Raw genomic sequence first — 27,392 nt, 5'->3', positions numbered from 1 at the left:
GTAATTGGCCTACACAATACTCCATAATGTCAAAATGGAATTATGTTTTTCGAAATGTTTACAAATGAATAAAAAATGAAAATCTGAAATATCTTGAGTCACTAAGCTTTCAACCTTTTTGTTATGGCCTAAATCAGTTCAGGAGGAAAAATGTGCGTAACAGGTCACATAAGTTCCATGGACTCACTGTGTGCAATAAGTGTTTAACATGATTTTTGAATGACTATCTCATCTCTGTACCACACAGATACAATTATCTAAAGGTCCTTCAGTCGAAAAGCGAATTTCAAACACAGATTCAACCACAAAGACCAGGGAGGTTTTCCAATGCTTCACAAAGAAGGGCACCTATTGGTAAAAAAGCAGATACTGAATATCCTCTTGAGCATGGTGAAGTTATTAATTGCACTTTGGTCTGTGTAGCAATACACCCAGTCACTACAAAGATACAGGCGTCCTTCATAACTCAGTTGCCGGAGAGGAAGGAAACTGCTCAGGGATTCCACCATAAGGCCAATGGTGACATTAACAGTTACAGAGTTTAATGGCTGTGAGAGGAGAAAACGGAGGATGGATCAACAACATTGTACTTACTCCACAATACTAACCTAATTGACAGAGTGAAATAAAGGCCTGTACAGAATAAAAAATATTCCAAAACATGTCCTGAATACAAAGTGTTATGTTTGAGGCAAAACACATTACTGAGTACTACTTTCCATATTTTCAAGTATAGTGGTTGCTGCATCATGTTATGGGTATGCTTGTAATCGTTAAGCCGCCTGCTTTTCAGGATAAAAAATAAATGCAGTGGTGCTAAGCACAGGCAAATTCCTAGAGGAAAACCTGGTTCAGTCTGCTTTCTACAAGACACTGGGAGATAAATTCACCTTTCAGCAGGACAACAACCTAAAACACAAAGCCACATCTACAGTGGAGATGCTTACCAAGAAGACAGTGAATGTTCCTGAGTGGCCGAGTTACAGTTTTGACTTAAATATTCTTGAAAATCTATGGCAAGCCCTGAAAATGGTTGTCTAGCAATGATCAACGACCAATTTGATAGAGTTTGAATATTTTTTTAAAGAATAATGGCCAAATGTTGCACAATCCATGTGTGGAAAGCTCTTAAAGACTTAAAGAAGGATTTTTAAGCCTTGAGACAATTGAGACATGGATTGTATATGTGTGCCATTCAGAGAGTGAATGGGCAAGACAAAAGATTTAAGTCCCTTTGAACGGGGTTTGGTGCACCGGTATAAGTGTGTAAAGAACTGCAACGCTGCTGGGTTTTTCATGCTCAACAGTTTCCTGTGTGTATCCATAATGGTCCACCACCCAAAGGACATCCAACCAACTTGACACAACTGTGGGAAGCATTGACGTCAACATGGGCCAGCATCCCTGTGGAGCACTTTTGACACCTTATAGAGTCAATTTCCCAACAAATTGAGGCTGTTCTGAAGGCAAAAGGGGGTGCAACGCAATATTAGGAAGGTGTCCATAATGTTTTTTACACTCAGTGTATATTAGTGTTTTATTCCCATGAATGTTTTTTACAAATGTAAAAAAAAACATCCACTTTGACATTAGAGTATTTTGTGTATATCGTTGACCAAAAATTACAATTCAGTCAATTTTAATCCCACTTTGTAACACAATAAAATGTGGAAAAAGTCAAGGGGTGTGAATATTTTCTGAAAGCACTGTATATATTAATTATATTGGTGTGTCTTTGAACATTATATACTGTATTCTCATTAACCTCATTGTATACAGTGTAATTTCCCCATCATTCGTGTTTAGAGACAATTAGGGAAATACTTAAATGGAAAGAAAACATAGAAAGACCTTTAACAATATTTTATTGACTTTCATATTTGTCACTAGTTTTCACACTAGGTTCCAATGAATGAGCTTGATCGTGACATCACTGATCCATCCCTAACCAGTTTATGACCATCACTACCTCCATCTCTCCTGGCAACAGAGCCGTCATCAGATTACAGTGGCAATCCCAGCAGAGGCGTCGATCTGAACTATATAAATAGAATGAGTAGAGCTGACAGTTTGCTCAATGTGTGAACAAACTTGGCTCTTTGAAATGTTAGTGGCATACCCAAACTGCCATGGTAGTGGGCCCGATCAAAATGAAAATGTGTATTTACAAATAATAAGCTTCAAATCAACTGTCACCATTGCTTTTATCGGACATGGTAGTTCTATGCATTCAGTGACATGCTGACCTGGGTTCAGTCAAAGGGCAGTGAGTGAATGACAGGCCTGTGTCTAGATATCAGCAGACAGACCATGAGGGGGTCAGTTTGACCATGAGGGCCATTCTGCAGTGGATTGTTACTGCAGAGAATGCCCCTTTAAGTGCATGGGCTACTTTGTGCTTAGCTTAACCTTCTGCCTGATTGCCATTCTTCTTAAGTTATCGTTCTATAAATAAGGAAGAAACATCCATACATAAAGCTACATCAGCTAAGCTGTCAAAAAACAAATGTTATTTCTTTCTTTACATATTTTAGACTTTGAATTTGGAAACACATTTTGGCAGTCAACACTGAGGTACATTACATTCAGAAAAATTATAGGTCGTAAAAAAGAAGCTGATAATTCAGTAAAACTACATTTTGATTATTGCCCTCTGAGTGGAATTCTGACATAAAAAAATATATAAATAAATCTAGCATCAAATACATCCCAAACAAAACAGATGGTCTGGAGAGACATTCTTACAGTCCAGTGTTAGAGGCCATGTGGTCACGGGGGGCCCATAACATGGTCTTCTACTGTCTGACAAAATGCCCTTTCCTACTGCTTCCCTTAGGGACCTTGCAGTTCAACACTTCATACATGAAGCACCAAACACCAGAAACAACAACAACATCCCAGTGTATAGTAGTCCTCATAGGTCTGTGGAAAATTTAAAAAACAACTGTAAGGCACTTCACTTCAATGTAAATCATTCTGCTGGCCACTTCTTATTAATCATTACAACATAATAGATGACCAGCCTAATGTGTCTAATGTCTTCTGGGCAAAACAGGCACAATACTGAGCTACAACTGTGATCATTGCATAGTTCCACAGACTTGAGGGTGCACTGTAACCATGCTCTCAATACAGAGGTGTAATGTACAGTAGATAGTTATTATCAAAGGCATATTTCAGTATTTTGCTATGTTGTTAAATAGTAGAAATATACATTAACAGTACAGTTTATAGTTATAACTACAATCAATCATACAATAAATTGTATGCATTTAAAAACCCTAAATATAATATTGTTAGTACATATTTAAAAAAAAAAAAAATGGTTACCAACCAAACCATTTTTCAATTTATGGATGTCATTCCAGTGTTTTGAGTGTGTAATACATTTTTTTTTTATCCCACAACAGTGTCCTTATATTCCTTGGCAATATAAACATTCACATAACTTAAAAAAGATCTGGAATATCTCAAAATGGATATTGGACAGGCAAATCCTAACAAGGGTACAACAAAACAAAAATGATTTAGGAAATGGACCATTTAAAAACAAAATGTATTTTTCTTCCTAGGAGATACACTTCTTAGGGCTCAATTCAATCCGTATCGCGGAAGGTCTGTGGTGTTACTGCTTGATTGTTATAGCAAGTCAATCCATTTAGCGGAAAATCCGTGTTATAGCTTGATTGAAATTTAAAAGCAATGTTCCCGCGTTCGCAGAGACTTATATTCATGTTAAACGCTGCATATGTCTGCTCAATTGGAAATTACCTTTACATTTTAACATCCCTGATACGTCCACGATACGTATTGAATCCAGCCCTTAGTGAGTATTTCTTGCATTTCCATCATATTATCAGAAATATCTTCATAAAGCAAAATCTGCTCGTATTGAAATCACTTTTGCATTTCTGACAACATTGGTAGACTGACCACATTCTGTACTATATGTGAAATGTTTACAAATCCTCTGACTAAGGCATTGTCACATTCAAGTTCAAACTAAGATGACGGTAAAGCACAAAAGTAATTAAAATAATGTATTATCACTTCTGTCAAATTGCTCTGAACAGACTTGCTAAAAAGCAAGTAGTGTGTATCACACCAAAAATATATTTAACCGCAATTTTTAGCTTTCATTCCGAGGGAATTACATTGTTTAAGATTTAAAAGCAATAAGCTCATCAATCAGGGTTTTATAACTGCTTATAAGCCTGTCATATACAGTACCATGATAACTATACACAGGTACGTGTCAGATATTGCTCCCTGACTCATTGTCATCAAAGTAATATAAAAATCAGACCATGATCGATTAAAATAAACTATAACAAATGTATTTAAAATCAATACATAAGAGAAGCTGAACTAAATTCAGTTTGAACGCTTTCAGAACCCAATGATACCATAAAATAAACTAAACAAAATATTGGGCTGAAAAATTAAATATATGTGTCAACACCTGAAAACCATCAACCAACAAACAAACCAACCAGCAGCTGGCTGAAGTAGGACAGGGTGGAGGGATGGAGATAAAGATGCAGGTGGGTGGGCAGCAGTGAGTGCTAACAGCCATGGTCGTTCTCTTCCATGCTTATGCTGCCTGAGCAGCTGCTGTCCTTAGAGGCTCCGGGCGAGACAGAGGAGAGCAGGGGGTCTCCCCCTCCCACCGGGGACAAGGTGTCGTCCATCCGGAGCTCGCCTGAGATTCCCCCGTGGCCCTCGGTGTAGGGACAGGCTTCATCATTGAGCTCCAAGGTGGTGGACTGAACCTGGTCTGGAGTGCAGGCTGGGTGGTGTTGGTGCTGGGGGTCGACAGGGTACAGATCCTGGTGGAAATCTCCCAGGGCTGGCTCCTGTTTGATGCCCCGGGCTGAGAGCTCCGCTGAGCAGAGGGCAGACGAGTCTGTGGTCAGACCATGGGCACGAGCCTGCATCTCCAACTCCTGAACCCCATCAAGAAAGAAAGAAAGATAGAAACAAAAGGAAAGCGAGAGTGTTTTCAACATGGTCTGTCTGTCAGCTGCATAACTAAAACCATCCAGAGGATAGAAGAGCCCATCTCGATTCAATGCAATTCAAGGGGCTTTATTGGCATGGGACACATATGTTAACATTGCCAAAGCAAGTGAAGTAGATGATATACAAAAGTGAAATAAACAATAAAAATGAACAGTAAACATTTAACATACAGAAGTTCCAAAAGAATAAAGACATTACAGATGTCATATTATGTATATATACAGTGTTGAAACGATGTGCAAATGGTTAAAGTACAATAGGGAAAATAAATAAGCATAAATATGGGTTGTATTTACAATGGTGATTGTTCTTCACTGGTTGACCTTTTCTTGTGGCAACAGGTCACAAATCTTGCTATCCTGCTTTGATTGGCTAATACAATATGTGACCTTTTGAAGGCATAGCTAGTAGTTTTCCATCTCTCCCAGTGCGCCATGGCCTACAGTGCTGTACCTGTATCCGCATCATCAGGTGTCTATTGATGTGCTCCAGCTTCTTCTGCCTGTTCTCCAGCTCTTTGGCCCCCTGTTGCTCCCGCTGTAGCTTCCTGATGTAATCCACCGACGCCTTGAGAATGGTGCCTTTGTTCCAACGCATATCCCTGAGGACCAGAGAGGGGCGTGGCAGGCCAGCAAGATTCTATCAGCTTGAACTGGTAGCATTCTGGAGTCAACTGACAACGTTCTCACTCACACAATTCTCAAGGGTATGGATGTACTGGGAATAGACTGAGGCACTGATCTATGATTATCATCCGGTCTAGACTAGGGTCAATGAACTGTCTGAGCCATGATATATATCTGATAGAAAGACTTCAAATCGACGTCAACATTTAGGCAACTTACGGATCACTTGATTTTGGAATCATGGTTCCCAGTTCTTTGATCCGGTCATTGATGTTAAACCTCCGTCTTCTCTCAACTACAGGAAATAGGGGCAAGAAGATAACAAATTAGAAACAATGAATCATGACACATTTTATAATGAGCAGCTAATGTCATGGCATTAAATGTGATATTACAGATTATATCTAAATAACCCACACTACATTTAAACATTAAAAAAAACATTATTTAACGAGGCAAGTCATATTACTAGATAGCTGAGAATTATAGTTCAACAAAACTCACTCAAATTATGGTTATCCTTCTTCTGTCTTTCCTTTGCCATTGCCCTGACCTCTGCTTCTGAAACAGAGCAGTTAGCGTTAATGATTCATCAAAACCTTGATGTTGACACACAACAAAACAGTTATGCCAGAAATATTTTAGTTAGTCAGGAAGAAAATAAATTAAACTGTGCTGAGCACACTACAGGCTTAGCAAAGTGCACCAGTGTAACCTAACTCAAATGAGTTAGCTACGGTAAATATGAATACGCAGACGTACCTACAGGATACCCTTCAGGCCTCTGATAGTTGTCAAACTTGCCAAATGATTCTGACTTGTCCATGTGCATAACGGCCGGAGATTGGGAAACTATTTGGCACATAAAATGTTCAATGCATTTCTCCTTGTTTTGAATGACAAAATACCCAAGTTTACAATAATCAAAAACAATAGTAATGCAAAGCACATGCACAGAAAAGTTTCTGACCCTTTTAGCATATTTCTCAATCACAACGGGCCTGTAGAATCATTTGTAACATCATGTATGAATCTGGATGTTTTTCATGCCATGGGGTTTTGCTCACCTGAGTATTCCCTTTTGATGTTGGGCAAGATGGCGGGGCAGGAGTTGATGGCCAGTCCTGGAGGGGGCATGCCCTGGTTACCATACAGATCCAAGAGGTTAGTGTTGACAGTGATCTGATTAGACAAGATAACCATAGAAATGATTAACATTAGCATGTCAAATAAACCAGGCACAGGTGGTGCTTAAACATGAGTAGGTAACCCTTAAAAAAAAAAACGTTTTTACACCATGATCTGTAAGCAAACACTGCTGTCTTTGTGGACCCATCTACTGTGAAAAGGCTATCTGGGTTTTCTATGAGCAGGTACGCAGACAGTAAATGAAGACAATCATACCGTATTGGCCATCTGAAGCTGCGGGTCCATTAATCCAAGGATATCATCGTTATAACTAGATTCCAGACTAATTATGTCATCAATGACATCATCCATCTAGAATAAAAAACGACGTTAAATTCAAGATTAAACATTTTCTAACAGAGACAGTCATTTAATTAGCGGTTAACACCTTACACTTGTAGGAATTGGCCTGTATGGAGAGGGCTAAATTGAAATGTTTCTTACATAAGAAATATGGAAAGCATATGCATAAACATGATAGCAATTAAAAGGGTACAGTTTGGAGGTTATAGGAAACTAAAGGTGTGGACACAACAGTTCACCACAAGACTGAATCCAAAACATTACACTGTTGGTTTAATGTGCATTTTACATTTACTTTACTTTTCGCCGCATTTGTTGAATACAAAATCTGAAAATTCTCTAGATGACATCAGTAACATTTTATGAATATTCTTGGACAATTTCGGGTAGGTGCAACATAAGACAAAAAAAATACAAGGATTTGAGTGAGAGGTCTAACTGGTGTTTCCAAGTGGCCAAACACCTCTCCAAAGTGTGCACTGTTTCAAAGTAATTTCAATGCATTTCAATGACTCAAAGAAGAGTCTTCAACTATAAGGTGCTTTTTAGAGCTCTCCTAGCTGTGCCGTTGAGGAACTAGAGTGAGCACACTTGTACTTGTTTTGTTGGAACACAGCCCTGCATTCCCACTTTTACACAATTACTGTTGTTGTTTACGCGATCCAAAAACGGTCCATTATAAATCGCAATCTGGGTCAGGTGGGCATAATTTAAAAACGTATTCTATTGTCAACATGACTAGCTAAATTATGAAATACGATCTTACAGTGTTAGGCTTTAACAAGACAATTAAGAGATGCAGATGGTAATTTTGGTGTGAATAGAATGGAGTCATGAGTGCATTCAGATGAGTGGTCCACGGCAAATATTTTTCACAATTCTGTTCATGCCATGTCATCTTGTAATTGTACATCAAACATAGTGATCATGAGGCCTCCTGGGTGGCACAGTGGTCACTGCATCGCAGCGCTAGCTGTGCCACCAGAGACTCTGGGTTCAAGCCCAGGCTCTGTCGCAGCCGGGAGGTCCGTGGGGCGATGCACAATTGGCCTAGCGTCATCCGGGTTAGTGAGGGCTTGGTCGGTAGGGATATCCCTGTCTCATCGTGCACCAGTGACTCCTGTGGCGGGCCGGGCGCAGTGCGCGCTAACCAGGTCGCCAGGTGCATGGTGTTTCCTCCGACACATTGGTGCAACTGGCTTCCGGGTTGAATGCATGGCTTTCAACCTTCGTCTCTCCCGAGCCTGTACGGGAGTTGTAGCGATGAGACAAGATAGTAACTCCTTACAATTAAATAAAAACCGTGGTGATCATAAACTTTGACACTCCTCCGTCTCATCTTTCATAATATGCAGTCCTCGTAATTTACAGCATTTCCCTCACTCAGACAACAAAATCATTTTAAATTAGCGGGAGGGATGGGGTCAACTTCTTGTCATGTGCTGTGCTCAAGTTCAGAACGGCTGTCAGTCAAAACCCATACAGAGCTGTGAAGCGCAGAGCCTGAGCTCTGAGGTCATTTATAGAATACAGCCACAGCATTCCAATTGAGGTGCTTATCAGTGTCCAAATATATATAGGTAAAGGGCTACTCAACAGACAATCACATTTACTTCTTAATGAATATTCATGGTGTTACAACCATTCATTAGTTGAATACACATTGCTATGAAGCAGAATTCATGGAAAATTGGCAGAGATCATGGAGTGAAAAGCTCACAGAATTTACACACACTGCATTGTAGCTTGGTTTCTATGGCCATGTTGCAGCCAGGTCTGTGAGAGAAAGAAGCTTTACCTCTTTCTCGCAGTTGATGTTGAGGGTGAGTAAGGCCATGGGGCTGTTGGGGGCACTGTTGCCCTGCCCCGGAGGCATGCCCCCGTGGTCAGCGGGCTGGTTAGGGCAGGGCAGGGAGCCAATCTTGCCCAGGTAGCGCTTCACCTGCTGCTGCTGGGCCTGCTGAATGTGGTACTTGGTGGGGTTCTCCAGGTGAGTTTGCACCTGGAAGAGGGAGAGAGTGAAGAGAGGAGAGGGAGAGATGTAAGTGCGAGAGTCAGAATCCTTAAACTCTGATACGATGGGTTAATGATAGTGGGTTGATGATCGTGGGTTATGTTTCAGTTGTGCCGTGTAGTCAATAAAGGAGCCTTCAAGCATTACATCTCACTGATTAATAATAAACCGTCTTGAACACATTTCCCATACAGAGATAATAACGATCATAAAGAAATAGTAAAAGAATAAAGAAGCAGAGCAATTAGTTCAAATGAAAGGAGTCGAGTGACAGTATCTTCTCCTTTGACAAAGGCAGTGGACCTGGGTTACTGAATAAAATATGAAAATAACATGTCAGCTCAACTAGTGATACTGTAGTTGACTTGACCAGGGGAAGTCAACTATGGGTTGAAATGTTGTAAAGTATCTCTATGAAGATCCCTTTATTGATCAACAATATAGTGATCAGATTTGTACTTTTATTCATATTTTTGCTGTACAATTTGGATCTGCGTCATTGCATCCTCTCTATTGCTTAGTAAAAGATCCCTTGTTATAAATACATGAATAACATTTCACACTACTCTTTCCTTTTAAACCCTAGAACTTAAAAGCCACACAAATGGACAGAAGGGACTTCTCAAGTGCTTATAATACAACCTGTCCCAAAAGACAGATTACAATAAGGATATTATTGCACCTACCTGATAATTATGGTATTCAAGCATCTCCAACATATTGCACAATTGATATTCCAACTCCAAATTAGATGCTTAAAACCTCTATATTTATATTCCCTTTGACTATGCAGCAGGACCAGAGACTGTGCCTGTGATGCTCCACCTTCGATACTGATAGTGTGGGGAGGAACACGTTCAGCTCAGCTTATAAAAAGGTGGAGTAAAAAGTCATTAGCTACACATGTTAACACATCTGAGTAAGATACAATGAACCTTTTTAAGTTTGTGTTGTTTTATGTAAATTATTAATGCATGCCTTTATGTTGCTTGTTTGACGTCAGAATGGGAGTGTTACAAAGAGGATCTTTCTACAGCCAGGCCACCCTGTCTACTGACACTTGCCCTGGGCCAGATAACTCATCTCTTTTTTAAACACCATGCATGGCTACTGGTCGGTTCTTCTGTCATCTCTTTGGATGGTCAAATAATCGTTCACTGAGCTAAAATGTTTCAGGGAAACTACAGGCTACATAGTATATTCATTTTTTGTCAAAATTAATTAAAACAGAATAAAATACAAATATTTGTATGAAAATAAAGCTAAAAGGAAGGTCTACTTCATTCATCCGTTACGCACAGGAGCTTGACGTTCTACTAACTGTACTAACATGATAAGATGTCACAGTTTCTTAACATGAGCCTACAGCAATCTGTAACAATCTCTCTAACATCAAGTTGCTACCAAAGGATATCATTCGAAAGTTCACTCAATACATTCAAGGGATCGTCACCTGCGGGATCGTCTGAGACCAGCCATCTGGACAGCTGATGAAACTGTGGGTTTGTACAACTGAAGAATTTTTGCACAAATTGTCAGAAACTGTCTCAGGGAAGCTCATCTGTGTGCTTGCCGTCCTCACCAGGGTCTTGACCTGACTACAGGTCAGCGTTGTAACCGACTTCAGTGGGCAAATGCTCACCTTCAATGGCTACTGGCACACTGGAGAAGTGTGCTCTTCATGGATGAATTCTGGTTTCAACTGTACCGCACAGAAGGCAGACAGCATGTATGGTGTCGTGTGGGCGAGTGGTTTGCGGATTTCAACGTTGTGAACAGAGTGCCCCATGGTGGCGGTGGGGTTATGGTATGGGCAGGCATAAGCTACCGACAACGAACACAACAGCTTTTTATCATGGAAATTTTAATGCACAGAGAATCAGAGACTAGAGGCCCATTGTCACGTCATTCATCCACCGCCATCACCTAATGTTTCAACACCATAGTACCCTCCAAGCTCGTCATCAAGCTCGAGACCCTGGGTCTCGACCTCGCCCTGTGCAACTGGGTACTGGACTTCCTGACGGGCCGCCCCCAGGTGGTGAGGGTAGGCAACAACATCTCCACCCCGCTGATCCTCAACACTGGGGCCCCACAAGGGTGCGTTCTGAGCCCTCTCCTGTACTCCCTGTTCACCCACGACTGCGTGGCCACGCACGCCTCCAACTCAATCATCAAGTTTGCAGGACGACACAACAGTGGTAGGCTTGATTACCAACAACGACGAGACGGCCTACAGGGAGGAGGTGAAGGCCCTCGGAGTGTGGTGTCAGGAAAATAACCTCACACTCAACGTCAACAAAACTAAGGAGATGATTGTGGACTTCAGGAAACAGCAGAGGGAACACCCCCCGATCCACATCGATGGAACAGTAGTGGAGAGGGTAGCAAGTTTTAAGTTCCTCGGCATACACATCACAGACAAACTGAATTGGTCCACTCACACAGACAGCATCGTGAAGAAGGCGCAGCAGCGCCTCTTCAACCTCAGGAGGCTGAAGAAATTCGGCTTGTCACCAAAAGCACTCACAAACTTCTACAGATGCACAATCGAGAGCATCCTGGCGGGCTGTATCACCGCCTGGTACGGCAACTGCTCCGCCCACAACCGTAAGGCTCTCCAGAGGGTAGTGAGGTCTACACAACGCATCACCGGGGGCAAACTACCTGCCCTCCAGGACACCTACACCACCCGATGTTACAGGAAGGCCATAAAGATCATCAAGGACATCAACCACCCGAGCCACTGCCTGTTCACCCCGCTATCATCTAGAAGGTGAGGTCAGTACAGGTGCATCAAAGCTGGGACCGAGAGACTGAAAAACAGCTTCTATCTCAAGGCCATCAGACTGTTAAACAGCCACCACTAACATTGAGTGGCTGCTGCAAACACACTGACACTGACTCTACTCCAGCCACTTTAATAATGGGAATTGATGGGAAATGATGTAAATATATCACTAGCCACTTTAAACAATGCTACCTTATATAATGTTACTTACCCTACATTATTCATCTCATATGCATACGTATATACTGTACTCTATATCATCGACTGCATCCTATGTAATACATGTATCACTAGCCACTTTAACTATGCCACTTTGTTTACATACTCATCTCATATGTATATACTGTACTCGATACCATCTACTGTATCTTGCCTATGCTGCTCTGTACCATCACTCATTCATATATCCTTATGTACATATTCTTTATCCCCTTACACTGTGTATAAGACAGTAGTTTTGGAATTGTTAGTTAGATTACTTGTTGGTTATTACTGCATTGTCGGAACTAGAAGCACAAGCATTTCGCTACACTCGCATTAACATCTGCTAACCATGTGTATGTGACAAATAAAATTTGATTTGATTTGATTTGATTTGATAATGCTCTGCCCCATGTCGCAAGGATCTGTACACAATTCCTAGAAGCTGAAAATGTCCCAGTTCTTCCTTGGCCTGCATATTCAACAGACGTCACCGGTTGAGGCTGTTTGGGATGCTCTGGATCAACGTGAACGACAGCATGTTCCAGTTCCCACCAATATCCAGCAACTTTTGAAATTGTTTTTATTTAACCTTTATTTAACTACCGTAGGCAAGTCTGTTAAGAACAAATTCTTATTTAAAATGACGGCCTACCAAAAGGCCTCCTGCAGGGATGGGGGCCTGGGATTAAAGAAATATAAAAATAAATACAATATAAATACAGGACAAAACACATATCACAACAAGAGAGACACAACACAACATAAAGACAGACCTAATACAACAACATAACAGCAAAACATGACAACACAGCATGGTAGCAACACAACGTGTCACGTCCTGACCTTAGTTCCTTTTTTATGTCTCTGTTTTAGTTTGGTAAGGGCGTGAGTTGGGGTGGGCATTCTATGTTTTTGTTCTATGTTTTGTATTTCTGCTTTTGGCCTGTTATGGTTCCCAATCAGAGGCAGCTGTCAATCGTTGTCTCTGATTGAGAACCATACTTAGGTAGCCTGTGTTCCTACTATGATTTGTGGGTAGTTGTTTTCTGTTGTGTGTCTGCACCAGCCAGAACTGTTTCGGTCGTTCTCCTTGTTATTTTTGTTATTTCTGTGGTCATTAAATAAATATGGACACATACCACGCTGCACCTTGGTCCTCTCCTTCTTCCACCTACGACAGCCGTTACAACATGGTAGCAGCACAAAAACATGGTACAAATATTATTGAGCAAAGTCAACCACACAAAGGTCAAGAAGGTAGAGACAACAATACACCATACAAAGCAGCCACAACTGTCAGTAAGAGTGTCCATGATTGAGTCTTTAAGATAAAACTGTTCAGTTTGAGTGTCTGTTGCAGCTCGTTCCAGTCGCTAGCTGCAGCGAACTGAAAAGAGGAGTGACCCAGGGATGTGTGTGCTTTGGGGACCTTTAACAGAATGTGACTGGTGATTTGTTTAACACTTTTTTGGTTACTACATGATTCCATATGTGTTATATCATAGTTTTGATGACTTCACTATTATTCTACAATGTAGAAAATAGTAAAAATAAAGAAAACCCTTGAATCCGTAGGCGTGTCCAAACATTTGACTGGTACTGTATGTACAAGTGTGTATTATACACATGTGAATTGGAAATGTGTTTTTGGCATATCCCAACTTTCCCTGAGACACCCTCGGAGACTGGGGTCACGGCCAGTGTCTGACAATATCAACGGCGATCCTGGAACAAATATGGTAAAGTGCCTTGCTCAAGGGCACATCGACCAATTGTTCACCTTGTCGGAGATTCGAACTAGCAACTGTTCAGTTATTGGGCCAACGTTCAAACCGCTAGGCTACTTGCCAAGTGTGTATGTATATGTGTTTGTGCACTTGTGTGTTTTAATGTTTTAATGAATTTGTGCAGTTCACTAGCATTGAGATTCTCTTTGAAAGTGCCACTCACACATCATCTTGGATCATAACAAAATGCTGAACAATCTGATAACAAGGTCATTTAGAGTCTCTTTACTTCCATCACATGCGGTTCAACACTCCTATTACTGTACTAGTATGACTACTACATGCTGGTACTTACTACATCTCATGGTAATATCATTCTACAAGGTAGTGAGTGACCAGGCAAATGTTATTGCAAATCTGACATGAAGTTACACTATGAATACAATACATTTTCTACATTTCAGAGTTCCTTCATAATACGGCAATCTTTCTGACATCGTTCCCACTGCAGTCCTACATCTGTTCCCACCAGGGAATACCAATTCATACTCCAAGCCAATCTCCCTCAGTATTTTCTTGACCTGGTCAAATTCCTTCTGCTAATGTTGAATATCTCCACAGTGGAGGGGAGGGGGTGTAAATACCGCTTTTGTCATGATGAATTGCATTGAGTTGATATAGCAACATCTATTTACCAGGGTGCAATTGAGACAATGGAACAAGGCCAGCAATGAATATAAATAATTGTCTTACACACACACACACACACACACACACACACACACACACACACAGGGGCAAAAAAGTATTTAGTCAGCCACCAATTGTGCAAGTTCTCCCACTTAAAAAGATGAGAGAGGCCTGCAATTTTCATCATAGGTACACTTCAACTATGACAGACAAAATGAGAAGAAAAAAAATCCAGAAAATCACATTGTAGGATTTTTAATGAATTTATTTGCAGATTATGGTGGAAAATAAGTATTTGGTCAATAACAAAAGTTTATCTCAATACTTTGTTATATACCCTTTGTTGGCAATGACAGAGGTCAAACGTTTTCTGTAAGTCTTCACAAGGTTTTCACACACTATTGCTGGTATTTTGGCCCATTCCTCCATGCAGATCTCCTCTAGAGCAGTGATGTTTTGGGGCTGTTGCTGGGCAACACAGACTTTCAACTCCCTCCAAAGATTTTCTATGGGGTTGAGATCTGGAGACTGGCTAGGCCACTCCAGGACCTTGAAATGCTTCTTACGAAGCCACTCCTTCGTTGCCCGGGTGGTGTGTTTGGGATCATTGTCATGCTGAAAGACCCAGCTACGTTTCATCTTCAATGCCCTTGCTGATGGAAGGAGGTTTTCACTCAAAATCTCACGATACATGGCCCCATTCATTCTTTCCTTTACACGGATCAGTCGTCCTGGTCCCCAGAAAAACAGCCCCAAAGCATGATGTTTCCACCCCCATGCTTCACAGTGGGTATGGTGTTCTTTGGATGCAACTCAGCATTCTTTGTCCTCCAAACATGACGAGTTGAGTTTTTACCAAAAAGTTATATTTTGGTTTCATCTGACCATATGACATTCTCCCAATCTTCTTCTGGATCATCCAAATGCTCTCTAGAAAACTTCAGATGGGCCTGGACATGTACTGGCTTAAGCAGGGGGACACGTCTGGCACTGCAAGATTTGAGTCCCAGTCCCTGACTGTTTGAGGTTGTGGACAGGTGTCTTGTCTGATAACAAGTTCAAATAGGTGCCATTAATACAGGTAACGAGTGGAGGACAGAGGAGCCTCTTAAAGAAGAACTTACATGTCTGTGAGAGCCAGAAATCTTGCTTGTTTGTAGGTGACCAAATACTTATTTTCCACCATATTTTGCAAATAAATTCATAAAAAATCCTACAATGTGATTTTCTGGATTTTTTTTCTAATTTTGTCTGTCATAGTTGAAGTGTACCTATGATGAAAATTACAGGCCTCTCTCATCTTTTTAAGTGGGAGAACTTGCACAATTGGTGGCTGACTAAATACTTTTTTGCCCCACTGTACATACATACATACAAATTGATTGGCATTGAAATAATAATGTAGATTATAACACTGGATATCCCAAAAATAGTAAACCAAGAAGCAGGTAACAAAAATCTGCACTATTTCTACATTACCTAAAACATGTATTCGTATTGGCCGGAATGGCAGAATGCAGGCGTGATAAAAATGGATTTCACTCTTGATACAGATTGAACATTAAGCCTCCGGTAACTGAACTTGAAATCACACTTTGTGGTCTTCGCCTTACGGTTCTTATTTGATGTCATATAATATAACTTCCACGAAATAAACACTACTAACTTTGTCTTAGATCAAACTTGATTAACAGGACATTAATAGAATAAAAGACACATGAAATAATCTATCCACCAAAACAAGACATGGCTCTGTTCTGCAGCCCATGTGCTGCAGCCATCAATACAGTCCTCAGGCCACAAGCAGCTCCTCCCCAGTAAAAGTCAATAAAAAAGGTCACTTTGTACAACTATTTGTGTGATGAGGAGCATGCATCACTTGGGGGGCCTTTAGAGAGCTATGATGAGGTCTTAATGTTTGTTCATGACCAAAGAGTCGTGTTAACTTTGTAGCTTTAGCCATAGACAAACTGACGGGTCCAAAGAAAAGCTAGCTAAAGCATACTGTTAAATAAAATATTGAAACAAACACCCTTTTAGCCAATGTTAGTTTTTAAAAACAGACATCGTACTAAAACAATTCTGGTCCAGGATGCTTTCTTTCCTACGGATGAGTACAGTGACACAGCATTATCCATGCATGCAGTTGTAACTCTATATGAAACCATAAAACCATCACCTAGAGCAGTGGTTCCCAACCTTTTTCGGTTACTGTACCACCAACCAGGAGCGGTGCGTGATTAAAAATCACTGGGGCTGCCTCCCGGGTGGTGCAGTGGTCTAAGGCACTGCTTTGCAGTGCTAGCTGTGCCACCAGAGACTCTGGGTTCGAGCCCAGGCTCTGTCACAGTCGGCAGCGACCGGGAGGTCCATGGGGCGACGCACAATTGGCCTAGCGTCGTCCGGGTTAGGGAGGGTTTGGCCGGTAGGGATATCCTTGTCTCATCGCGCACTAGCGACCCCTGTGGCAGGCCGGACACAGTGCACGCTAACCAGGGCGCCAGGTGCACAGTGTTTCCTCCGACACATTGGTGCGGCTGGCTTCCGGATTGGATGCGCACTGTGTTAAGAAGCAGTGCGGCTTGGTTGGGTTGTGTTTCGGAGGAAGCATGGCTTTTGACCTTCGTCTCTCCCGAGCCCGTACGGGAGTTGTAGCGATGAGACAAGATAGTAACTACTAACAATTGGATGCCACGAAATTGGGGAGAAGCCTCCCCCATTTAAAAAATATATATATTTTTCTTTATTTGACTATTTTCTACATTGTAGAATAATAGTGAAGACATCAAAATGATGAAATAACTCATATGGAATCATGTAGTAACCAAAAAAGTTCTAAACCCTGGAATGAGTAGGTTTGTCCAAACCGAGACAATAAGAAGACACAGGGGCAGAATAAATTCAACCACACCTGTTTCATCACAAAACCGGGCAAGCAACCGCTGTCCAGTGAAGTCCACAAAGCATATTGCATGTACAGTAACAGACAGTTACATGCCAGATAGCATGGTCAAGAAAGTTCATGTTTCCGACATTTTTGGACCACTAAACAACTATTGATTTAGAACCACAGAGTTACCGCAAGTCGCAAAGAAAACAGGAGCTGTCTCCACTATTCCAGCACCATGTATACTTCAACATTATCAAATCCCCTAAGCTTAGTGTAATAAAGTGACAACTTAAAGATACTAAAAACGATTTAGTCCAATCAACGTAAGCTAAATATGATGTGGCTGTCCATGGTTCTCATTTCTGTGCGCGTGTGTGCTTTCATGCAAGTAGAAAAACATGTTGATTCACCCTACTTGTAGAGAAACGCCAACACCATCCTCCTCTCTTCCATGTTAACAAAACATCTATCACTCTGTCATACAGTACACACTTTTACATTTTGCTGTCCTAGGCTACCTGGCTAAAATGCTTGCTCACTAGCCTAACTTCCATTTATGGGCAATGTTAACTAGTTAACATTAGCCTTCTATATCTAGCTATATATTGAACTTCCATCCTTTCTGGCCAGGGGCACTAGAATGTATGAATTAATGGTTGGATCAGAATCGCCATTATAATCATTGATTTTCCAGTATGGAAAATTAAATAAAACCACAAGTCCAAATCCCTATCTCCATCCATAGCTAATTTAGGAAAGGGACAGTTTAGCTACATAGCCACCGGAGGACAACAACACAACGAGATGCAACAATTCAAGTTTTTCTGTCAATGACGTATGCACTCAATGGGATTTGATAGGAGTGATTTTTTTGGGTGTGCCAGGACCATTCACAGTTGAGCTCGCTCAGTTTAGCTGATTGACAAATGTTTTACATTTTTATCAAGGGAGGCCAAATGCTCAATGGCTTCCCTTCAATGCTAGGGGCGGCAACAATGTCATACTCGTTTGGACCAGACATCAGATAGATGGCCTACACGTAGAGAGACAGCGGGGCGCTGTTTCGCTCACTCGGATGCTTTCTCCTGTGAGATACAGTACATTCAGCCTCTTGCGAATTGAAGGAAAATTCTGAAACACAGAGATGAAAGAGAAATTATTTTTATTGGTCAATTTTGGGAGGAAGCCTGGCTTCCCTTGGCATCCAAGAATACACGCCACTGCCACCAACTGAATTCTGCTCTGCCCGCAATACTCCAGAAGTGCCCCTTCATGTGCATTTTACCAGTAGGCCTATGGTCTCATGAGTCTTCTCACGTACCCACTGTGGAAAGGCCTGGTACCCCCAGCAGTCATAGTACCCCTGGTTGGGAACCACTAACCTCGAGTGTGTATTTGTTCAAGGAAAAACAATGAATGTGTCTTTCCTCATCCAATAGTGTACAACACACAATGGTTCCCTATGAAGCTGATGGTCTGTGCAAGTCCTTGTTGTAAGAGATAGAGAAGGTGACCTTATGAAAATCTTATCAATGAGAGCAAACCTAAATTAAATAATTTCCTGAGCTTTATAATTCATAACAACATTTCCTTTTTAAAATTATATCTATTATACATTTGTCTCAAAAGGTTTAATAATATTGCATTGGATGAATTAACTGTTGCTTTAAAATGGACCAAAGTGACCGGCTGTAAACTAGTAAATACGAGAATTACAGTATGTGACATCCATGGATAAATACATAATGCTTCATTAAATACATAACTTTGATCTAAAAGAACACATCCTGTCATTTTCAGAGATGAACACTATGCACAATACTTTGTTCTCTCTTAATATGCTAATTCATTTTCAATAAATCTGCAAATCATGTTGAACCCTTTCAGGAAATGATCCTACATAAATTTCAAAGCTAGTGTTTTTTTCACCTTAAATATGCCATGGAATGAAAGCAGTGGGGCTAATTATGAGCATTCTTAGCTGAATTAGTATTGGGGTGTTTGGTAAGACTGTGCTTGCCTTTGTCCTGATCCCCAAACTGATCCCGTACTTATTCCTTCAAAGGTCAGGGGTCACTTGGTTAATTAAGGGCCCAAATCAGTCTTTAGACAAACCTATCTGAGGTTAATGCTTTCCCTTTTAAGGTCCAGCTGCTCCACCTGGTACCCCTAAGCTAATTTTGTGTAGCTTTGTGTAGACTGTGCTAATCTAGTCACAGACATGCAAGCAGGTTAACCTTGCTCTGCAGTGCACAGTGCTAGGCAGGAACAGGCCTTAATTTTGTGGAATTTCAGTCAATGAAGTAAACTCAGACCCCAGAATCACAGAATCATCTTCCAGCTTGTCATGTCAAAAACTTTAATGGGGGACATCCTAAACCTCTCAAAGAGCTAAATATTATACAGAGTATAGGCTAAGCAATGTTTATGTTGTATGTGGAGGGCAATGCCTTCAATGGTTGTATTATCTTGCAAGTGTGGACCCATGTCACACGTTCAGTATGAGGACAAGAGGGGGGGCACTACTTCTATACCCACTGCTCTTTCTACTATTTGAACTAATCCACCACTTTAAACTGTATTAAATGTTATTTTACATAATGGGATTAAGGCTTTGACACATTAGGAAGGTAACACATTTTTCTTTCAAAGAATCAATTCTCTATGAATAATCTATATAATCTGACAGATATCCACAAACAGCTGTCGCAATCAAAACAAGTGTTATTGACATAATCAAATTTTACAGTGATATGAAACACTTGCACAGATACAACTAACTTTCACAAACAGAAACCGTTGACTTCCCAGATGGCAAAATCCTACATGCGTAACCTTCAATCACAACAATCACACGGATTCCAGTACAACGTGGACTAGGGCTTTTTCTACTGCTAAATTATTACAACGCTTCCAGTAAATCTTCATGTTCAGAGCGTTCGCAGATAATCCAGAGCCAAATCAGTCACCGTGAATCAGTCTCGCCTGATCTCCTTAGAATGAGGTTCTGCCTCAGAAAAGTGTGAACACTTTGGTAAAACAATTGTAAAAGAATTCCCTCACTGTTTTGTTAATGGGTGGCAGTATGGCCTTTAGAAAAGCATGTCAGGTAGTTCACGCTATAATGTACTGTATCATTGTGTTCATATCTTTATCCTTTATGATTCTTATTCTCAAATCAATTTCACTTCAGAAATGAATATGGTATCTATTGTACAGTGATAACGATTGTAGTGACAATGTTGGAAACAACAGGAAAATGGTCATATTTGAAGGAAAAGACAACAGAGAAATATCTATCCAGTCATGCAAACTGCTTGAGATATGAAGTTTCAGATAGTTCTTCAATTTAGAACACTTTCCATTTACATCTGGAACGGTTTTCATTTATTTTTTAGAATATGCACGTTTTGATATTAGTAATACTATTTCTAAAGAAAGACAAATAAATGTAATGCAATCTAAAACACTTACCAAATTATCTTTATTTTGCTGGGTGTACTCTCATTAAGTATTGTATAGTAGTGCGTTGTGGTAGTTATCACACTGTCTCCATTAGTTCAGGAAATGTACAACAGTCTCGAGTCCCCAAGAGCAGACTAACAATGAATCAAAGCTATGAAAATATGTGAATTTAGCTCAGCAAATAGGATTAAAGATGGCTATGTCCAAATGGCTGGAAGCACAGCATGCATTACAGAGGAATTCTTTCAGGAAAGATAATCCCCATGTGCGTTTTAACTCACTTCACTCATCCCCACGTTTTTACACCCTATCATAGTAAACCATGTTTGATCGACTGTCCAGAAGACTTATGATCAAGTTGCCAATATAGAGTCATCAAACCCACAGTAGCTTCGACAAACAAAACATCTGATGATGTATGCCTGCATCTATAGGCGACAGTGAGAGCTCTGGAAGTCAGAGTGAGGAGTGGCATTGTTGTCACGGTTGTCAGATCACAGAGAAGCCAGTCAGGAAGTGGGTGTGTCATCTGTGTCATTAGGTGTGAGGATGATACTAATTGCTTACCTTCAGCACCTCCATGGGCAGCTGGGATGCGGGGGGCAGGCTGGGAGGAGCGCTGACATTGATGGCCGGTGTCTGGCCGTGCGTGCGATTGTGGGCGGCGGTGATCTTGGGGTACTGTGAGGTGGAGGAGGCCTGGCGTCTCTGCTGCTCCCGCCGCTCCTGCTCCTGGAGCTGCTCTCGCATCAACTGCTGCCGCAGCAGGATCCGTGATGTTGTGGTCGAGGAGCCCAATGGGGGCTTGGAAGATGAGCATGGCTGGTCTGAAGGATTACTGCAGGACGGCGAGACAGACGCCAGGCAGGGCATCAGGAAAGAAGAGGGTGAGGAGGGGGATAAGACAATGAGGGGTAAGGAGTGGAAGAAAGGTCAGAGAAAAGAGAGGGGCATTGAACCATTATGATCTACAGTACTGGGATCAGGAAGAAGCCACATCACAGTGAGAAAAGATACAAATGTCTTCTAAATGTGTTCTAGATGTTACACGGAACTGCTGGTCTGCAAGCTAGAGTCCTTTCTGCAGCAGAATACTGCACACCCTCCCTCCTGCACATATAATCCAAGTAAAAATTATCTGATTATCTGTCTTAGGTCACTTAGAATCACTACTTTACTTTAAGAAAGTGGAATGTCAGAGAAATAGTAGAGAGAAGGATTTATTTCAGATTTTATTTCTTTCATCACATTCCCAGTGGGTCAGACATTTACATACCCTCAATTAGTATTTGGTAGCATTGCCTTTAAAAATGGTTTAACTTGGGTCAAATGTTTTGGGAAGCTTTCCACAATAAGTTGGGTGAATTTTGGCCCATTCCTCCTGTCAGAGCTGGTGTAACTGAGTCAGGTTTGTCGGCCTCCTTGCTCGCACACACTTTTTCAGTTCTGCCCACAAATGTTCTGTTGGATTGAGGTCAGGGCTTTGTGATGGACACTCCAATACCTTGACTTTGTTGTCCTTAAGACAATTGCCACAACTTTGGAAGTACGCTTGGGGTCATTTGCGACCAAGCTTTAACTTCCTGACCGATGTCTTGAGATGTTGCTTCAATATATCCATGTAATTTTCCTGCCTCATGATGTCATCTATTTTGTGAAGTGCACCAGTCCCTCCTGCAGCAAAGCACCCCCACAACATGATGCTGCCACACCCGTGCTTCACCGTTGGGATGGTGTTCTTCGGCTTGCTAGCCACCCCCTTTTTCCTCCAAACATAACGATGGTCATTATGGCCAAACAGTTCTATTTTTGTTTCATCAGACCAGAGGACATTTCTCCAAAAAGTAAAATTTTTGTCCATGTGCAGTTGCAAACTGTAGTCTGGCTATTTTATGGCGGTTTTGGAGAGTGGCTTCTTCCTTGCTGAACGGCTTTTCAGGTTATGTATATATAGGACTCGTTTTACTGTGGATATAGATACTTTTGTACCTGTTTCCTCCAGCATCTTCACAAGGTCCTTTGCTGTTGTTCTGGGATTAATTTGCACTTTTCACACCAAAGTACGTTCATCTCTAGGAGACAGAACGCGTCTCCTTCCTGAGCGGTATGATGGCTGCTTGGTCCCATGGTGTTTATACTTGCGTACTATTGTTTGTACATATGAACATGGTACCTTCAGGCCTTTGTAAATTGCTCCCAAGGATGAACCAGGTCTTTCTGAGGTCTTGGCTGATTTCTTTTGATTTTCCCATGATGTCAAGCAAAGAGGCACTGAGTTTGAAGGTAGGCCTTGAAATACATCCACAGGTACACCTCCAATTGACTCAAATTATGTCAATTAGCCTATCAGAAGCTTCTAAAGCCATGACATAATTTTCTGGAATTGTCCAAGCTGTTTAAAGGGACCATGTTGTGGGGGCCAGCCCTATAAGGGACTGTGTTGTGGGGGCCAGCCCTATAAGGGACTGTGTTGTGGGGGCCAGCCCTATAAGGGACCGTGTTGTGGGGGCCAGCCCTATAAGGGACCGTGTTGTGGGGGTATTTAGTTGTTTGATGCCAATATCTCGCCATGCTCAGAATCACAATGGCTTGATCCTGCCTCCATTTATCACAGCAGCGCAGACAGGGCCTGCCATGATATTAGACAAATATTATTCAAACTTTGAACCCCTCGCCCATAAATTAGGAGCTAAATTGCCTCGATGCCGTTATGTGGGGAGAATGTATGGGCTTCCGTCACCTTCAAAGTAATTACACACTAAACGGGGAGCGTGGATGGGTATTCTGCAATGAGGGAAGTAGCGGAGAAGCGGAGGAGTGGGGGTGAGAACGGAGGGAATAGGGGAGGTGAAAGAGGAAGAGGGCGAAAGATTTGCGATCAGTGATATGTGCTTGTTACTAGAGGTCGACCGATTAATTAATTAGGGCCGATTTCTAGTTTTCATAACAATCGGAAATCAGTATTTTTGGACACCGATTTGGCCAATTTAAAACATATACAGTGGGGAGAACAAGTATTTGATACACTGCCGATTTTGTAGGTTTCCCTACTTAATAAGCATGTAGAGGTCTGCAATTTTTTTTATCATAGGTACACTTCAACTGTGAGAGACGGAATCTAAAACAAAACTCCAGAAAATCACATTGTATGATTTTTAAGTAATAATTGCATCAAATAAGTATTTGATACATCAGAAAAGCAGAACTTAATATTTGGTACAGAAACCTTTGTTTGCAATTACAGAGATCATACATTTCCTGTAGTTCTTGACCAGGTTTGACCATACTCTTTTTTACACCTTTATTTAATCTTTATTTCTCTAGGCAAGTCAGTTAAGAACGCATTCTTATTTTCAATGACGGCCTAGGAACGGTGGGTTAACTGCCTTGTTCAGGGGCAGAAAGACAGATTTTTACCTTGTCAGCTCAGGGATTCAATCTTGCAACCTTACGGTTAACTAGTCCAACGCTCTAACCACCTGCCTTACGAGGAGCCCGCCTGTTACACGAATGCAGTAAGCCACGGTAAGTTTCTAGCTAGTATTAAACTTATCTTATAAAAAACAATCAATCAACGACTGTCGTTGCACCAATGTGTACTTAACCATAAACATCAATGCCTTTCTTAAAATCAATACACGAGTATATATTTTTAAACTTGCATATTTAGCTTAAAGAAATCCAGGTTAGCAGGCAATATTAACCAGGTGAAATTGTGTCATTTCTCTTGCATTCATTGCACACAGAGTCAGAGTATATGCAACAGTTTGGGCTGCCTGGCTCTTTGCGAACTAATTTGCCAGAATTTTACGTAATTATGACATAACATTGAAGGTTGTGCAATGTAACAGCAATATTTAGACTCATGGATGCCACCCGTTAGATAAAATACGGAACGGAATAAACGTTTTGTCTTCGAGGTGATAGTTTCCGGATTTGACCTAAGGCTCGTATTTCATTGTGTTTATTATAGTTAAGTCTATGATTTGATTTTTGATAGAGCAGTCTGACTGAGGGGTGGTAGGCAGCAGCAGGCTCGTAATAGTCAAAAGTATATGGTTTAGAGAGAAATAGTCGACGCGTTATAATTCCTGTAATAACTTGGGGATGAACTTGAAAGGGGTTCCTTCGTTATTTTACCGTTCATGTCTTCCATAGAGAATGTCTTGATCTGCTTCAAATAAGGTCTGTGTTTCGTGCAGGCTTAAACCGACTCGGCGTTTTGATACCCGTGTAAATCTCACTAGGATAAGGTAACGTTTGTCAAAATATTTTCAGAAATCCACTGTACAAAAAAAAAAGATCTTCGCTTATATTTAGCCAATATTGATCAGAGTTACCTTGTCCTATGGATATCTACACAGTTATAAAATTGGCAAGGTGGTGTAAGCCTACACGAAACACAGACCTTATTTTAAGTGAATCTAAAAATATCTTATGGAATAAATGAATGAAGGAACCGCTTTTCAGATTTTGCTAGAAGGTGTCATGGGAATTATGACTCGCACTTTGGTAGTCAATTCTTACCATGTCCATTATTAAAATAGGATTTCCTGCATATAGAAATTACAGTTTTTGTTTTCAACATTCGTCACAGGTAACTTAAACCCCTAAGCAGACTCTCCAGTATCATTGTCACTTCAGAGCTGTGTGTGTGTTTTACAGTTGGCAGAGAAAAGCAGAGCACCAGTGTGGGACTATTACATGGACTTGGCACCAGGGAAAGCAAGGTGTCTTATTTGTGATAAAGATGTAAGCATGGGGTCAGCAACGGCTAAATCAAAAAATACCACCAACCTGTGGAATCACCTTAAGAACACCCATTCAAAAGCCCATATGTATTATATTAAGTAGAAATAAAAGTGTTCATTCAGTATTGTTGCAATTGTCATTATTACAAAAATGTGTGTATATACAGTATATATACATATCTAAAAATCGGCCGATTAATCGGTACAGGCTTTTTTTGGTCCTCCAATAAATCGGTTTCGGCGTTGAAAAATCATAATCGGTCGACCTTTAGTACCTAACCATAAACATCAATGCCTTTTTAAAAATCAATACACAGAAGTGTATATTTTTAAACTTGCATATTTAGCTAAAATAAATCCAGGTTAGCAGGCAATATTAACCAGGTGAAATTGTGTCACTTCTCTTGCGTTCATTGCACGCAGAGTCAGTGTATATGCAACAGTTTGGGCCGCCTAATTTGCCAGGATTTTACGTAATTATGACATAACATTGAAGGTTGTGCAATGTAACAGCAATATTTAGACGTATGGATGCCACCCATTAGATAAAATACGGAACGGTTCCGTATTTCACTGAAAGAATAAACGTCCTGTTTTGGAGATGATAGTTTCCGGATTTGACCATATCAATGACCTAAGGCTCGTATTTCTGTGTGTTATCATGTTATAACTAAGTCAATGATTTGATAGAGCAGTCTGACTGAGCGATGGTAGGCACCAGCAAGCTCGTAAGCATTCATTCAAACTGCACTTTCGTGCGTTTGCCAGCAGCACTTCAAGCCTATCAACTCCCGAGATTAGGCTGGTGTAACAGATGTGAAATGGCTAGCTAGTTAGCGGGGTGCGCGCTAATAGTGTTTCAAACGTCACTCGCTCTGAGACTTGGAGTGGTTGTTCCCCTTGCTCTGCATGGGTAACGCTGCTTCGAGCACAGGTGGGAGCGAGGAGAGGGATGGAAGGTATACTGTTACACTGGCAATACTAAAGTGCCTATAACAACAGCCAATAGTCAAAGGTTAATGAAATACAAATGGTATAGAGAGAAATAGTCCTATAATTGCTATAATAACTACAACCTAAAACTTCTTACCTGGGAATATTGAAGACTCATGTTAAAAGGAACCACCAGCTTTCATTTGTTCTCATGTTCTGAGCAAGGAACTTAAACGTTTGCTTTCTTACATGGCACATATTGCACTTCTACCTACAGTGCCTAGCCCTAGAGAGACCTAACATCTGTTGTTAAGTTCAAGCAGGCAATACAGTGCCATGTTTGCAATCTTGTCCTCTTCAGATGTTTGGCCTACAGATATACACTTCAAACACTTGGCCAGTGCTGCTTTTTTCACTTTCTCCAACTCTCTCTCTTTCTCTTTCCCTTCTCTCTCGTTCTCTCTCTCTCATTCGCTCTCTCTCATTCGCTCTCTCTCAACTGAACTGCACCGATACCCTCTTCACATGGACTTCATTCTTTTCTCTGGCATGTGCTGCTGGTCTCATCTCTCTCCCTCCTATGTATTAGTATCCAACGACGTGCATGCTAACCAATTATGAGATTTGACTTCCTTTCAATGGATCGTGCTCATCCTAGGCCTACCGTATCACATGTCACGCAGACAGCTAGATCCCTAAGCAGGTTAGCATCTCACCATCTCACAGGCTGAAAGGACACCATGTTAACTCTCTATCACACACACACACACACACACACACACACACAC

The 27,392-nt window shown here is 41.1% G+C and overlaps 1 protein-coding gene across 4 annotated transcripts in view; it reads right to left on the bottom strand.

The window, feature by feature from the left end:
- Positions 1–1,848: 1,848 nt before the first annotated feature.
- Positions 1,849–27,392, bottom strand: part of LOC112221946 (microphthalmia-associated transcription factor) — a 44,373-nt gene continuing 18,829 nt past the window's right edge. The window contains exons 2-10 of one of the 4 annotated variants that reach the window (XM_024384409.1): positions 21,488–21,758; positions 8,938–9,141; positions 7,053–7,148; positions 6,716–6,830; positions 6,411–6,500; positions 6,153–6,209; positions 5,868–5,943; positions 5,476–5,623; positions 1,849–4,946 (exon numbers count right to left, since the gene is read on the bottom strand). In XM_024384409.1, coding sequence (XP_024240177.1) covers positions 4,566–4,946; positions 5,476–5,623; positions 5,868–5,943; positions 6,153–6,209; positions 6,411–6,500; positions 6,716–6,830; positions 7,053–7,148; positions 8,938–9,141; positions 21,488–21,758 — 1,438 coding nt within the window. In that variant the 3' untranslated portion in view covers positions 1,849–4,565. The remainder of the gene's footprint in view (positions 4,947–5,475; positions 5,624–5,867; positions 5,944–6,152; positions 6,210–6,410; positions 6,501–6,715; positions 6,831–7,052; positions 7,149–8,937; positions 9,142–21,487; positions 21,759–27,392) is intronic. The other 3 variants (XM_024384410.1, XM_024384411.1, XM_024384412.1) reach the window with 3 other exon arrangements.

This window comes from Oncorhynchus tshawytscha, linkage group LG22, assembly GCF_018296145.1.
Source record: "Oncorhynchus tshawytscha isolate Ot180627B linkage group LG22, Otsh_v2.0, whole genome shotgun sequence".
Classification (NCBI taxonomy): domain Eukaryota; kingdom Metazoa; phylum Chordata; class Actinopteri; order Salmoniformes; family Salmonidae; genus Oncorhynchus; species Oncorhynchus tshawytscha.
This window is presented reverse-complemented; position numbering and strand designations above follow the sequence as displayed.